The 16388-nt window shown below is 39.0% G+C and overlaps 1 protein-coding gene across 1 annotated transcript in view; it reads right to left on the reverse strand.

Annotated features, from left to right (window-relative positions):
- LOC124719041 (vacuolar protein sorting-associated protein 13) overlaps positions 1-16388 on the reverse strand; it is a 447369-nt gene that overhangs the window by 196013 nt on the left and 234968 nt on the right. Inside the window, exons 34-36 of the mRNA XM_047244711.1 lie at positions 10703-10840; positions 8131-8235; positions 805-984 (exon numbers count right to left, since the gene is read on the reverse strand). Of these exons, the coding sequence (XP_047100667.1) occupies positions 805-984; positions 8131-8235; positions 10703-10840 (423 nt within the window). The remainder of the gene's footprint in view (positions 1-804; positions 985-8130; positions 8236-10702; positions 10841-16388) is intronic.

Genomic DNA, 16388 nt, shown 5'->3' on the forward strand with positions numbered 1-16388 from the left:
TTCAGACGATTCACTGTGTATAGCACACACGCGCTTGCATGCACGTGTGCACTGATAAGGACGATGTAAAGTTAGAATCCAGCTGTAATGTAGATACTACCTGAAAAAGAGCCTGAGGTTATTGAAACACAGTTTTACAGGTTATCCAATAAGAGGAATACACGACAGAGCCACGCCTTATTAGTTTGATGTAAATCCACCAAATGACTGAAATATAAACCTCAGAAACATAAACTGAGAATTTTAATACACTGAATACGAGAGGCTGGACCAATTTGTTTTTTCAGTCGATATCTGTTATGGTCACGATCACGCCTGATCTGAAATGGATGATCAACACTTTAGACAAGAAAAGGGTAGAAAGTTTTCAAATGCGGTGAGACAGAAGAATGCTGGAAATTAGATTAGTAATTTAAATAACTAATGATAAGTTACTGCTTCAAATGGGACATAAAAGAAATTTCTGGCGCAAGTTGATTAAAAGAATGGATCAACTGATAGAATAGTCTTTGATGGATCAAGAAATAGTTCGATTGGTGAAGGGAGGAAATTTAGTGCAAAATTTGTAGACGAAGACGAAGTCTCGAATATAATGAGAAGGCTCAATGTTATACAGGTTGCAGCAGTGAGGTAGAGATGAAGAGGTTTGCACGGAACAGGCTAGTGTGGAGAGGTGTATCAAACCAGCCTTCATTCTGATGGCAACAACAGCAACAGCAGCAGCAGCAGCAGCAGCAGCAGCAGCAGCAACAACAACAACAACAAGAACAACAACAACAACATGTGTACAATAGCATTACGCACCTGGAATGGGCCGTCCTCCAACATGAGCGTGACGGTCAGCCCCGTGTCGTTGCGCACCATGAAGGGCGGCGTCTGCTCCTGGCGTGGTGGCAGCTGGCCGGACACTGCCGACTGGAACGCCTTACCCAGGTTGCTGAACACCTCCAGGCACGTCTTGCTCACAGTCAGCTCCAGGTTATCCTGAAACACGATTCTGTCGAATTCTCCACACTGAGACTGACTGCAGATACTTTATGTAGTAGGTGTAATCAACTGTTTCATGCTGAAGGCTCTTTGTCCATTACAACCTCAATCTCCACAGGGTAAGCATTTGTTCTGATGTAATTCAACTTTCAGCTACAACATAAAACTGCTTATAATTACCAGTCTCTTCATATGAGACTTTTTACTTATATTTGCTTTATCAAGAATTTTCATGTGATCCACATTTTTAATTTTGGTCCCCTTGTTAGAAGTTATATCCAATATTACTAACATTTATTTCACATCAGAATCATTTGTCTTCACAGGAATGACAGATTTTTTCTTTTTTGATAATAATTTTTGAAGCGACTGAGGTATCTCAGATCAAGTCTAACGTTCAAAATACTTGACTCGTGTAACTAATCCCATCAAAATTATTCTTAATTACCATTAATTAACTAGAACATTGACTGATCACAAAATAGTTGACTTGACAAATCCAGCTTGACATTTGCAGTTCTGTAATCAAACACAGTTATTTGATATCTGTATTGCTATATAAAGACAATACAATGTTTAACGTTGTTACCAGATATAAAAAATTATTGCAGTGAATCCAAAAATCTGAAAAAGCTCTTGACTGATTCACTTCAAATTTTTTACTTTAATGAACATTAACATGGACCTAGGCTACTATACTGTTTAAAATACCAATGTACAAGTTCTCTGTCAAAACCAAAAGTGAAAAAAAAAAAAAAATTCTGTGCTTTGAAAATGTGTGATTTCATTTCATTATTTTTTTATTTTTATTTATTTTTTTATTTTTTTGCAGTTCCTTTTAATTACAATATCAGCGCATTTATGCCACTGAACATGTTGTTCCTCCCAAATACAGAGGATCCCAAGAGGAATGGTCAATATTCAGGTATGTAACACAATCATTCAAACCAAAAAAGTGTACTAACCGTGGGCTCAGAATTGCATACCTGAACAGCTATAGCATGCAAGATGGCGCCGATAGGAAAGTGTAGTGACGCTTCTCTCTCGTTAAAAAGGCAAAAAATGAACAGTTCTTCGTGTAGAGAATGTAAAAAGCGTGTGATGAAGGGTATTCTGTGTATCAAATGCAACTTATGGTTACACGAAAAGTGCGCGAAAGTAAATCTAAAGTTCGTCAGCGATGATTTGCCGTGGACATGTCATGGTTGTTTACGTGACGAAACGGCCGATCTTGTAAGTGCAGTTGATACAAAAAACGAAATTATAAAGTTACTACGAAGTGACATTGAGGCATTAAAAACCGAACTTTCAACCATCAAGAAAGAAAACGATACATTAATACAAGAAAAGAAGTCTTGTGTGTGTAAAAGCCATCAAACGGAAAAGCAAGAAGATCGCGAAAATACGAATGACCGATCGTACTTTAAAAACAACATTTCAAGTGTTCACGTTGATGTCTCGGTAAACTAGTAAGCCAAAAACCGGAAGTTAAATATAAATGGAAGGTGGTGACATACAGCAAAAGGAAAAACAAGGCGACAGATACGCAACAAAAGGAAAATGACTTTTTAATAACTGGCGATTCGCTGCTGAAGAATATCGCTGTCCCCAATTGCAAGATCGACGTACGACCTGGTATTAGAACGCATCAACTATGCAAGACAAGATACTACAGAACCAGATTCTGAAACCAGACATAACTATAATGGGGTGTTTATACATGTTGGGACGAATTCGTTAAGGAGCAGCAGTGAGGAAGAAATGGCAAGCGAAACAAGAAACATGATTCGTTCTGCAAGAAATATGTATGCAGGATCTCGTCTGATACTTAGCGGAATCATAAACAGAAGGTCGGTGAGTGAAAAATATATCGCCAAAATAAACTGTGCTCTTAAAGAACAATGTGATCGTCTTGGGGCAATTTTTATAGACCCAAACAAATTCCTATGTGAAAACTCACTAGCGAAGGATGGCTTGCATTTAAATAGACTGGGGTCTGTAACGTTCAGCAGAATGTTTGCAGATGTCTGCAAAATCATTAGCTGCAAGGGAAACTAATATGGCCTGAAGGGGATGAAAAATCATACACTCCAGCTGGAAAAGAAAAATATAAGCACCATACAAAAAAAGACGATACTAAAGAATTTGCCCCAGAATACAGCTCACAACATGTAAACCAACAAAAGAAAAATTACATAAAAGTACTTCATCAAAATATTCAATACCTTGGTAACAAAAAATTAGAAGCAGAAGTACTCCTGAGTGAAGTAAGACCAGACATATTATGCATAAGTGAACATGGACTAACTGAAAGTAAAATACATAATGTGGCAGTAAGGGACTACAAACTAGCTAGTTACTTCTGCAGATCTAAATATAAGGGTGGTGGCGTTTGTATATATATTAAAACAGGTACTCTATCAAAGAATGTAAACAGTGAAGCTGCTACATTTCTCATAGCTAGAGAAAAAGACTTTGAAGTTACTGGTATAGTGGCAGAGGATTTTAGGGTGTTTTGTGTGTACAGGTCACCATGTGGCAATATTAGCATCTTTCTAAAAAAAGTTGCTAGCTTATTGAGAATGAATATGAAGAGAAATCTTATTATATGTGGAGACTTCAACATTGACATGGGAAAAGACACAAAAATAAGACAGGATTTTGAAGAATTGTTAATACAGCATAACATGAAAGTGACAATAACTGCACCAACAAGAGTGACTTCACAAAGTGAGACAATTATTGACAACGTAATTACTAATATGTGTAACTATGAGTCACATGTAGTTCAGACAGAAATATCTGATCATCATGGACAACTAATCAGCTTTTGCAGAAGTAATGACACAGTATCAGAACCAAAACAAACAACCAAAGAAATTAGGATCATCAGTGAACAAAATATCAACATCTTTAGAACAATGTTAAGTAAGGAAACCTGGAATGAAACCCTACAGGCCCAGAGTGTAAATGAAAAATATGATGCATTTATTTCAACAATTAAGTACCATTTTAATGTAGCATTTCCCAAAGTAAAGAGACAAGAAAGGCATCAAGATCAAACACAGTGGATTACGAGTGAAATACTAGAACAGCGAAGGAAGCTTCAGGACGTGAGACGGATGGGCGAAGCTGAAAACTATAAAATGTTAAAAAAGAAGTATAGAAAAACAATAAGAGAAGCGAAAGCAAGAGCAATTGACACCACTATAGCAAACTCAAAAAACAAGGCAAAGGCAGCTTGGAATGCAATCAATGCTGAAAGAAAGGAAAAAGACGGGTCAAACAAAGAAGAAGGTATTAGGTCAATTAAAGTAGACAACACAGTGGTCACAGATGGTATGGAAATAGCAAACATACTGAATAATAACTATATCAGTGTAGTAGAAAACCTAAAATTGGAAAGAAATAGTCAAAAACAGAATGGTATTAAGGTACCAAAAAGATCATGCAGTACTATGTTCTTAAGACCAGTCACGGAAAATGAATTGCGGAAAACTATACAGAAACTGAAGTCCAAGAAATCAGCTGGTGATGATGAAATATCAAATCATGTAATAAAGCTGGTATGTGAGGAGATAATAACACCACTGCTGAACATAGCAAACTGTTCTTTCAGAGATGCAATTTTTCCAGAAAAACTGAAGATAACGAAGGTAGTGCCAGTGTACAAGAAAGGGCGTAAGGATGATCCCAACAACTACAGACCAGTTTCACTGATATCAGGTTTCTCAAAAATCCTAGAAATGCTTATGTATACCAGATTAGTTAACTATTTGGACAAACATAACATTCTCATGACCTCACAACATGGTTTCAGAAAGGGTAAATCTACAGAATCAGCAATTGTCAGTCTAACAGAATACATTTTACAGTCCTTAGATGAGAAAAAGGTTGTCTCTGCAATGTTTCTGGATCTTTCAAAGGCATTTGACACCATTGACCATGAAATGCTGATACAAAAATTAAGCAACTATGGCATTCAGGGGCAACCAGGTGAATGGATAAAATCATACTTGTGCAACCACAAGCAGTATGTATCATTAGGAAACTCGTACCAATCAGAAACCAAATCCATCAAATACGGAGTGCCGCAGGGTTCGGTAATGGGGCCATTGTTATTTAATGTATTTGTTAATGATATAGGTGCTGAGGAGGAAGAAAAGAAAATATTGTATGCTGATGACATGACAATACTAAATAGTGACCAAAATATGGAACAGCTTGAGAGAAGAGCATACATATCTGCAAATGTCACAGCTCAATGGCTGTTGGAAAATGAACTGGTTATAAATCTAAAAAAGACTATGTATGCAGTGTTTAAAAACAAGGAAAAGGCTGTAGACATGGATTTAGAGGTTGACGGAACAAGGCTGGAAGAAGTAGAATCTGCTAGATTCTTAGGTATTCTTGTGGATAATGAACTGAAATGGAAAAAACATATTAATAATGTCTGTAAGAAACTGAGCTCTGTCATATTCTTAATGATGCAGCTATCACAGTATTCAGACAAGAACCTTCTGTGTACAGTGTATCATGGACTTTTCGAACCATACTTACAGTATGGAGTGACGGTGTGGGGAAACTCAAACAAACAAGAGACAAAACGAGTGTTCACATTACAAAAAAAAGCAATTAGGACCATTTTAAGAAGAAAGACCTCTGAAACATGCAGAAACTGTTTCAAGAATTTAAGTATCTTAACTTTTTCATCATTATATATATACAAAACAATAATGTACATCACAAAAGGTAGTGAGGACCGGATTACAAATGCTAGTGTACACACCCACAATACAAGAAAGAAGAATGAAGTACGGAGCATACCCCACCGACTGGCAATGCTAGAAAAAGGACCCCAGTACTCTGGTATCAGACTACTAAGAAGTCTGCCCAAAACCCTGCAAGATAGTGTACTTCACAATGAATTTACAAAGAAACTTAAAGACTATCTCATTGAAAAAGAGTTTTACAGTATTGCAGAATACTTACGCCATTAAATTTGTATATATTGTTACTCATTATCAGTGATGTAAAAATGTAAGCTAAAGGTGTAGAAAAATAATTGATAAAGAATTTTAATACTTTGACATGTCCTATATTACATGTACATTTACTGTACACGACGTAATCTTACAGGATCAAATAAAATTCAATTCAATTCAATTCAGCTATGAGCACTTGTTCATCTACATTACTGTAAAACACATCTCTTATATTGAAAAAAGTGCAGAGCCCATGTTTACTAGACTACTTTGCTTGTAATGATCACTCCTGTCATATTCCTGAATACTGTCCATTTCTCCTAGGACATCCTGTATATTCTTTTTCCTTATACAGCGTGAGTCATAACACCCAATTTATTTTGTGAATGGTCACATATAACAAAACGTGTGTTTTGGTAAATGTTAAAGCATCGAGAAAGAAACATGACACAATCCAAGAGCATTGGAATTTTGTGAACCATACTAAAGCGCATAATTCATCGCGAAGTGCACACTGGCTTGTCCAGATTCACAATGAAGTAGGCCCCATCTGATATTAAGCTTTTCAGCATGGTTTTTGGGATTTAAATTTTCTTGGAGCACCAGTATTGTACTATCTCCTGTTTGGTTCTTTATTATGGCAGAATGCCATACATGTCAGAAGATGAAAACATGCACTAGAAATTCAGTGAACAGTTGGAAATAGCCAATACTGTGGAATGAAGCACTTTGTTTCAAATAAATTGATTGCCTCGGTAGAAAAGATTAATAAAGCCAAAGTTCTTTAGCAAACTAACAAAAATAACTTCATTGTTCTGCAAGGCGATTAATGCTTGACTGCCAAAAACACAGAAATAAAATAAAATCAGAAAACTGAAACTAATACTATATTTTTGCCTTCCATAATTATGTGAATGTATTTTAATTCACTTCGTAGCTCCCAGCCACAGAAATCCATTTTGTTTTCATTTGACACGGGAGCTGTAAACGAAGAGGAAACAGCGAAATCACTCCCCCATACCCTTCCCCCTCCGCCCCACCCCACTACAACTCTGTGCCTGCACAAATCTGGCAGCTACAGCGCGCCAGAAAAATTTTTCTTGTTAGCATCTGGCTGCTTGTGGCTACTGCCAATACAGCTAACAGCCACACTTCAAGTAGCCGGAAGTGGCAGAGGGTACTGCTCATATGCAAGTCAACCACGCATGCACATGAGCCCGCTGGCAACTGCTCAAACGAATCTAATGTAAACAGCTGGGATGTCACACTCATAGAAAGCAGTTTATTGTTAAGAAGTATTGTATAGTCTTTCCCCTAAGGCCGTTGACATATTTTTGCTGTTTGCAGATGCTTGTGCGCGCATGGTGTTTTTTTTTATGGCGCATTTCCTTTGCAATTAAAGTTTTATTTTTTTTTTCTCTGTCTCGCTTATGTTTTATTGCTGCAGTACTATTCTCCAGTAGCAGGATACAGTAACATTCTTTGCTAGAGTATTAGTTCTTACCAGTCAAAATTACATAAAACTAATTGAAAACTGAAACAATGAAAAATTCCCGGTTTTCTCCTAGACGAAAAAGTTTCCCAGGTTTTTCCCGGGTCATATACACCCTGCTCCAGGCTGTCAACGACAAACTTCTGGGCATCTCTGACACATCCTCAGTTTGCAGTCTTTGTGTAGGTGCACCTCTCACCTGACCTATGGTGAACTGCAGACTGACCGGCACACTTATGCTCAACTGTGGGTGGGACTTCTGATGTAGCCTCATGCTCATTGGGGCACCGACACTGTTTCTCAAACTGTGGCCACCTTCCCGTCTGACACACTTTCACCTGACGTTGCTGCGCATTGCAGTGTATTGTATTTTGCCGAGGTGAGCTCCACCATGTGCAGTCGACGCACACCGTCGAGATGCCGGCTTAGGTGAGTGATCGTGTCTGCCCCCAAATAAAATATAAAGATAGCACGGCATTTCTGATTCTATAACCACCAAAATACAGGTTTTTTGCACCTTCCACCCAGCTCATTTATGGAGTCGGTACCTATCAGACACTCCTGGCATAGTGATAGAGAGAACTTTGGGTGACTACTCAAATAACTGAAGGGTTCACTTGCTCATGTATTACCTTACCCAAACAACTCAAACTATTTGATGCATACCTTTGAAGTAATATCTATTGTCATGGCTGGAGGTTGGTAAGGTAATTCCTCTACATCCTCTGAGGAAGCTGGAGTCTGCACAGGCTCCACCGCATTCATCGACACCTGAAATGTTGCACAAATTTTAATAGTTAGGTGTAGTTGCAGAATTCTGTGTCCTTTGAAGAGAAATTTTTGAACATCAGCATTCAACAGAGAAGCCACACAAAGAGTTTGTTTACAATACTATCACGAGAGAAAGGAAGGAAAGAAAGAAGTAAACAAGACTAGGTTTTTAACATACAAATTCAATTAGGGAGCACAATCTCAGATACAACAAGGAAGGGGGTGAAGTTGGCAAAACATGGCTATGACAAGTGATGTAGTAATGAACTGCACAGACAGAAATACAACAGAAAACTGACAATACATATTTTACTTCTATATTAATGATTTTGGAATGAAGGAGCATAGCACAATGTCTACTACATGCCAAAAAGCGAAAGTCTGGCTGTGAGTCGACAAAGGCAGTCATTGTGATCTCGTGAGATTAACTACAGATGTGGCAATGGAACTTGCCAATTTGAAAGCTCATTAGACACGGTCAAAAGATATTTATACCTTTTTTTATTCTTTTTGTGTTTTTCATAATTTTTAATTTAAAATTACACTTTTTAATATGAATAAATGGCAAAGGACCACCCTTCTTGTCAATATACTGATTTCTAAAGTCCAGTTGACTCTTGCAAGCACATGATGGGTGTGTGGGCTATTTCTGCATGCATATTCTCGTTCAAATGTCAGTCACTGGACAATTCACATAGACAACGGATTTTAAAAATTCCTGTGTAATAGAAGTAGAGTGTGCTGACCACGGAAGATTGTGCATCAAGATTGTTCCCACAACAACCTTTGGAGTTTGCACTGAGTATGCTCTTCCATATTTTGATGAAGGGGCCTTTTGTGGAGTTCTCTAGAATAATTAGCACTCTACTAGCACACAGTTTGTTTATTCACACAACCAGACAGACGACAGTATGCTTCGTCACTAAAAAACACCAGCAAGTGCTGAGACAACTTTTCCTACAACTCTGCATGTAGATTTGTCAAACAGTAAAATAGTGTTCACCGAGTTCTTGTACCACAACTACAGGGTCATCACAAGGACTTCACCTCACAGGAGAAGGTCAAAGGGCAGCTTTTGGTGAGCGTACTGTAAGACCTTCAGTACACTCACCATCAGATTATTTGACTTGTCGCTCTAACGAAGTAGGCGAGTGTTAGTAATATGTCTCGTGGTCTTATTGTGGCGTGTTTATCTTCTGCCGTTAGGTCAGACGATAGAAATGCCACTTGCACGCTTAGAGTAGCAGATTGACGGTGACCAAATTTAAACAGAACTTGATAAATTTTCACACACATTTATTAAAATAATAACAAGCATAAAAATTACTTAACTTGGTTCTGGATGCTATTTACAATTTACAATCTGAAGTTCCTTTGGTATTGGAACGTTAATCTTATTCTCACATACATCTCTGATACTTCACAAAAGTGTCTATACATTTATCTTCAAGGCTAAGAACAGGAATATGGTAATCTTATTAGGCGCAGACTGAAACTTGACTATAGACTGGTACAGACAAATGTAGAACTCGTACAGACTGTTGCAGACAAATGCAGATTGACTAATCGGAGGTCTGTACACTCATTATAATACCTCGCGCGTTCATGTACCACTGCACGAGTGTGATCCGCGAGGAGAAAAGGTTCTACATTAGCAGCGATCTCATTGGCTGCATTACATATTAATACGCGGATCGGTGGAAGCAGAATTTGGTCCGTCTCTATGGCAGCGCCATCTCGTAGTGCGGAGACGGACGAGCGCTGCGCCTGCACTGTTGTGCTTAGCGGGGCGCACTCTAGTGGGAAAGTTGTGTACGCGCTGACTACGCGGAACTATGTACACAACACTACTAAAAACTGGTAAAAATTGAGATAATTAACTATAAAATTTGAGTTTTTTCTAAACATTAAGTTTAAAATGGAACAGCTTATTCTTTTTTCATAAATTAAATAAATTCTAGAGTTTCATACACCTGTAAGTACGGTTTGTATGCTGTGCAAAATTCATCGAAGAGTCTCTCCTACTTATGAAGAAAAGTGTACCTATAGCATCAAATTCTGCGAACAGTAACTGAAAAAATGATGAAATTTCACATGTAAAAAAAAAAAATTTTGTCATGTTTGTGAACTTCCACTGCTATGAGTGTGAATCCTGAATCCTTGCTGGTCATGCTGACAAAGTTTTATACATTTATCTGTAAAATTATAGACAGTGGGAATTAAAATGTCCTGTGGTGCCTCTCCTGCTCCAAGTCAGCCCGTTTGACGTCCTACCCCCCTTAAAAAAAAATCACTTTAACCTCCAAATCACCTAGAAAATCAAGTTCTAAGATCACAGAGTTAGTAGCAATGCATGACCCTCTTTCACATCTACAGCTTGTATACAAAACATTTAGCTTTATCTCACCTCCACCCTTATTTATTCCCCATTACAGGTAACACGATGAAAAAGATAAGGAAACGTTACCTCTGCACGGAGCTCCCACAGGGCGTGAGACAGCTTGCCATCCTTCAGCACTTCCACTGGCTCGATGAGCGGCTCCCAGAGTGCCAGGTAGCTGTTGTAGTAGGCCATCTGCACGCTCAGGTTGCTGTCCACGTACAGCTGCAACACACAACACGCCCTCACTCTCAGCTCCTAAACGTTGTAAGCATACCACAACTATTGAGACCAACATTTTGCTTGCACAAGTCAACAACATTATCGGGTAGTTGATGAGCAGGACATGGGGTGCCAATCCACTACAGTTACAGAAGTCCAATTATGGCTCTGCAGCACATTGACTGTGTTAAGAAGTTGACCGCTGCAGTGAAAGAGTCAAAATCGATTGCAGTGGCACGCCGGAAGCAGACACCAGTGCGGCAACTACACCCATTCACCGGTACTGCATTCTCTCTCATCTGCAGGGACACTGCAGCATTTGAGGAAAGGATGAACCTGGAAACCTACCCCATCAACCCGATGCACAGCTCACAGATTATTGGCATCGTATATGATGTGGGAAATGTTTAATGGACACAGGTCATTATGTTTACTGAATGGAAGCAACAGGTGAAATATAGAGGTGATAGGCATTCTCAAAACAGAAGAGTCAGCTACTAATAGTGAGCTCCCCGTTGGACACGATGAGGGTGGGAGACCCGCACCGAAATACTGTCATACAGAACTGAAGCCTTCTTCTAGAGGAAGCCAACGTTCTGACAGATAATGGCGAGGCTACTAGATCTAGACCATTTGTTGGATGAACCTTACACACCAGATGAGCTTTTTAAAGTTAATAATCAGACCATTTTGGCCTCAAATTTCTGGAAAAATCTTGCTCAAAAAAAAAAAAAGGTAGTCGAGCACTGTAGTGTCGATAATGCGAGGTTTCTGGGTCATTCTCATGTAGTCTGTAGTTGCTCGAGTCAAGTGAAAGTAGTCATAATTTAAAGGAGTGCAACAGAAGTTACTACGAAACATGATAGTAATGTGAATGTTGTGCAAAGAGGGAAAATGTGATGAAAGGAAACATTTTAATTGGTGATTTGGATTAAAATATTCTGATAGGGTCTTGTTAAACAAATAGCATGTTGGTTACAAGTTGCTGAAGTATCTGAACTTAACAATCATCTGCAACAAAAACAAAAAAATAGCAATTGTCATGTTCCATGTTCCAACTACATTTCTGTGGTTTTTATGGAGAACAACCCGGGATGACACTAACCATAGTGAAAATTGTGTTATAACAATAGTGATGTGTGTGAGTATCAACTGTTAGGATTGATATGATTATCAAATAAATGCTTGTATTTACAAATTTTGCTCGTTATGAACTATTAAACATATTCCATGTGCATTATCTATGTAAGTTAAAATGAACTGTGATCCAGCTACATTTAAATCTAACCAGGGACATCCCTATATGAAAGCTCCGCCTTCCTACTACATTAATTCCAATCACCTCTAGTTATTTTTTTGTTCGATCACAGGTTGGAGTGTTGATGGCGGCAGTTTACAACATTTCTGTTTCTCCTGAGCCAGTGTTGTCAGTAAAATCTCTTCCCCTCCACTGCAGACTGCTTACTTTTCCCATTGCCAATTATTTACTCTGTGGGAGGCATTTTAGCATGTTACCAAAGCTAGAGTATACTGCAATGTAAGACAATTCTGATTCTTTTCATTATTTTTGTTGTTGGTAGGTTTGTTTTCCTCTACAATCACAAAAATTATGCCATCCAGAAGGTAGCTTCTGTTATCATATAGCATAGGAATTGGTGTGATGTGCTGTTTGGAGTGGGGTTGGGGACACACAAGACAACTGCTGCTGAACTGACTTTGGCAATAAGTCAGTATGTTTAGAGCTGCAATAGTGAGAAAGTTACATTGCTTTTCATTCAGTTGCAATAGCTGCTCAATGGGAGTGTTGCTGCTGAAAGTCCTCCCAAATATGAAATCTGTTGTGTAGCACAAAATCTCAAAACTGTTTAAATTCACTGCAAAATTTGTGCGGAATCTGAGCCAAGTATGACGATTGAAGATGCTGTTACAATATCATTAAAAAAATTCTCTTACTTCTTTCTGTTTCATCTGCCTCTCCCACCAATCTTACATTAAGTACATTATCAAATGATACAGCCCATACCAAAGTACAATGTGTACTACTTTGCTTCCGCCATTTGCCGATAGGTGGCGACAACGGCAAGTAGCTGTTGAAAGAAACAGATCGCAGACATCAGGCAGTTAGCTTGGACCTCGGTCAACATAACCTCATTCAAACATTATTCGATTTGTGTCCGCATCATAAAGTTGTTCTCGATTGAAAATGTCAGTTTATAAGCCTAATTCTTGTCATTTGCGGGAGGTGTTACTATTTTGTTTCATTATGAAGAAAACAGTGGCCGAGTCTCATCTAATGCTCTCAGGTACGTATGGTAAGGATGCTATTAGTGAATGAATGTGTCATGGGTGGTTTCAACGCTTCAAGAATGGTGATTTTAACGCCGTGGACCGGCATAGTGGTGGAAGAGAGAACGTTTTCAAAGATGCAGAATTGGAGACATTGCTGAGTGAAGACTCTTGTCAAACTCCAGAAGAATTGGCATGATTAGTGGGAGTGACACAGCAAGCCATTTCAAAACGTCTCAAGGCTATGGGCATGATTCAGAAAGAAGGAACTGGGGTCCCATGTGAGCTGAAACCGAGAGAAGTTGAACGACATTTGTGTGTTTGTGAACAGTTGCTTCAGAGGCAAAAACAGAAGGGATTTCTGCATTGCATTGTGACCAGGAACGAAAAATGGGTTCATTACGATAACCCTAAATACAAAAGATCATGGGGATATCCCAGCCAAGCTTCCACGTCGACGGCCAAAAGAATGCTCACGGCTCCAAGATCGTGCTCTGCGTGTGGTGGGACCAGCTCGGCGTCGTGTACTACGAGGTGTTAAAACCAAGTGAAACAATCACAGGTGCTCGTTATCGAATGCAATTAATGCGTTTGAGCAGAGCATTAAAAGACAAATAGCCACAATACAGCAAGAGGCATGATAAAGTGATTGTGCAGTACGACAACACTCGACCCCACGTTGCAAACGAGGTCAAAACGTACTTGGAAATGTTAAAATGGGAAGTCCTATGCCACCCACCGTATTCTCCAGACATTGCTCCCTCTGACTATCACCTGTTTAGATCAACGGCGCATGGCCTAGCTGACCAACACTTCCGATCTCATGAAGAAGTCACAAATTGGATCAATTTGTGGATCACTTCAAAAGATGAACAATTTTTTCGACACAGGATTCGTACACTGCCCGAAGCTGGGAGAAAGTAGTGGCCACTGATGGAAAATACTTTGAATGATACATGTGTGAACAATTTGTTTCATTAAAGCCTCAAATTTTGGGGAAAAAAATGGCAGAAGCAAAGTTGTACACCTTGTATTTTAAAACTTATTGTTTACTAAAAACTGTGAGCATATGCCTCTATGTCCACCACATTCAACTTCCACCAGGAAAAGACAAATTACACCTGCTTCTGCATTTTTCACTTATTGTAAGACAGCTGAAAAGGAGACAGCAGCAGAGAGAAAATTCCTCACTTCAATAGCAAAGAGTACCTGACAAGAAAACAAAGATGAAAATGATACATAAAACCTTGAAGCTACATAGAAAGAGTTATGTTGCAGGCAGCAGTGGTGGTGCCATACGTTACATGATCTTTCATAGTGTCACTTAAAAGTGGGAAACAAATGAAAAAGTTGGTCCTCTGTCGGTAGTAACAAACTAGTACAGGAAACTGAAGGAAAAATTTGTCAGGACCAACATTTTGTGATATCCTACCTCGCAGCTTTATGCAGACTCTTATGAGAGTTTTGCACAAGATCATCACTGAACAATGAGGATACCTGAATTTTTGTGCTCGCCAGGTTCCAAAACTTCTTCCTGGCAATCACAGAATTTAATGGACAAGAGTTTTCCAGTAATTTCTTCTTCAGTGTACTGAGGAAGGAGAAGGGTTGCTAAATAACACTGTGATTAGTGATGTGATACAAGTTTTCAGCACTAACTGTGGTGTCACCGCCAGACACCACACTTGCTAGGTGGTAGATTAAATCGGCCGCGGTCCATTTAGTACATGTCGGACCCGCTTGTCGCCACTGTGTGATCGCAGACCTAGCGCCACCACAAGGCAGGTCTCGTGATACGAATAAGCACTCGCCCCAGTTGTACGGACGACCTAGCTAGCGACTAGATGTACGAAGCCTTTCTCTCTCATTAGCCGAGAGACAGAATAGCCTTCAGCTAAGTTAATGGCTACGAACTAGCAAGGCGCCATTAGCCTTACAGTGATTGTAATTAAAGTCTCCTGTGTATAGTCAAGAGCGATGTACCACAATGATTGATTAAAGATAAGTATTAATCCCGCTACGTACTTTTCTTCATAGCATTAATTACGTAGCCTGTTCCAGTACTTCACGCCCGTCTGCGTTAGTCTAGCGTGCATTTTCAGCCATCTCGATCTACAAGGTGTTGGCCCAGCTGCCGACACATCACTAACGAGGATACAAAACAGCAGTCAGTGGTGTAGAGTCTTACCGAATTGCCCAACAAAACAGCACACTGAACTATCAGCCAGAAATGTTATCACTACCATATTCTGGAACACTAAAGGAATCTCTTTTGTAAATTTTGAGAAGCACGAAAGGACAATCAATTCTGGTGCCTACTGTGATATAATGAGGAGAGTCATTCAAAACAACACAAACTATCAACTATACTTGTTCCTCTGACACATACAGTCCAGCAAACTCAAGAATTATTGTGCCATTTTAAATGGGACATTTCTTAAATCTGCTCTCCAGCACAACCTCGACTCAAAGTGATTTCCACCTCATCTCTCTCTCTCTCTCTCTCTCTCTCTCTCTCTCTCACACACACACACACACACACACACACACACACACACACACAAAGTGCCTCTGATGAAGACCTTTTGAAGACCTTCAAGATGTCACCACAGACTGTCTGCAATACTTTGTAGAATTCTAAGCATGTGACACAAAAGCGCTGTTTTAAGATTTTCGAAATACATCAGTTTTAACTACTATGATATTTTGTTAACAGCCTCATGGAAGTTATTTCTGAACTGCACTTTTTTTCAGATTTTGTTCATTACTTTCAATCTGAAAGTAACACTTTGTGAACTAAAACTACACATACGGAATATGAATACCAATTTTATGCTAGGTTATTACTTGCAGAACATATTGGAGTAGGAATTAAAATCCATGGAGAAGAAATAAAAACTTTGAGGTATGCTGATGACACTGTAATTCTGTCAGAGGCAGCAAAGAACCTCGAAGAGCAGCTGAACGCAATGGACAGTGTCTTGAAAGGAGGATATAAGATGAACATCAACAAAAGCAAAACGGGGATAACGGAATGTAGTCGAATTAAGTCGGGTGATCATGAGGGAATTAGATTAGGAAATGAGACACTTAAAGTAGTAAAGGAGTTTTGCTATTTGGGGAGCAAAATAACTGATTATGGTTGAAGTAGAGAGGATATAAAATGTAGACTGGCAATGGCAAGGAAAGCGTTTCTGAAGAAGAGAAATTTGTGTTAACATCGAGTATAGATTTAAGTGCCAGGAAGTCTCTTCTGAAAGTATTT

This window comes from Schistocerca piceifrons, chromosome 10 (genome assembly GCF_021461385.2).
Source record: "Schistocerca piceifrons isolate TAMUIC-IGC-003096 chromosome 10, iqSchPice1.1, whole genome shotgun sequence".
NCBI lineage: Eukaryota > Metazoa > Arthropoda > Insecta > Orthoptera > Acrididae > Schistocerca > Schistocerca piceifrons.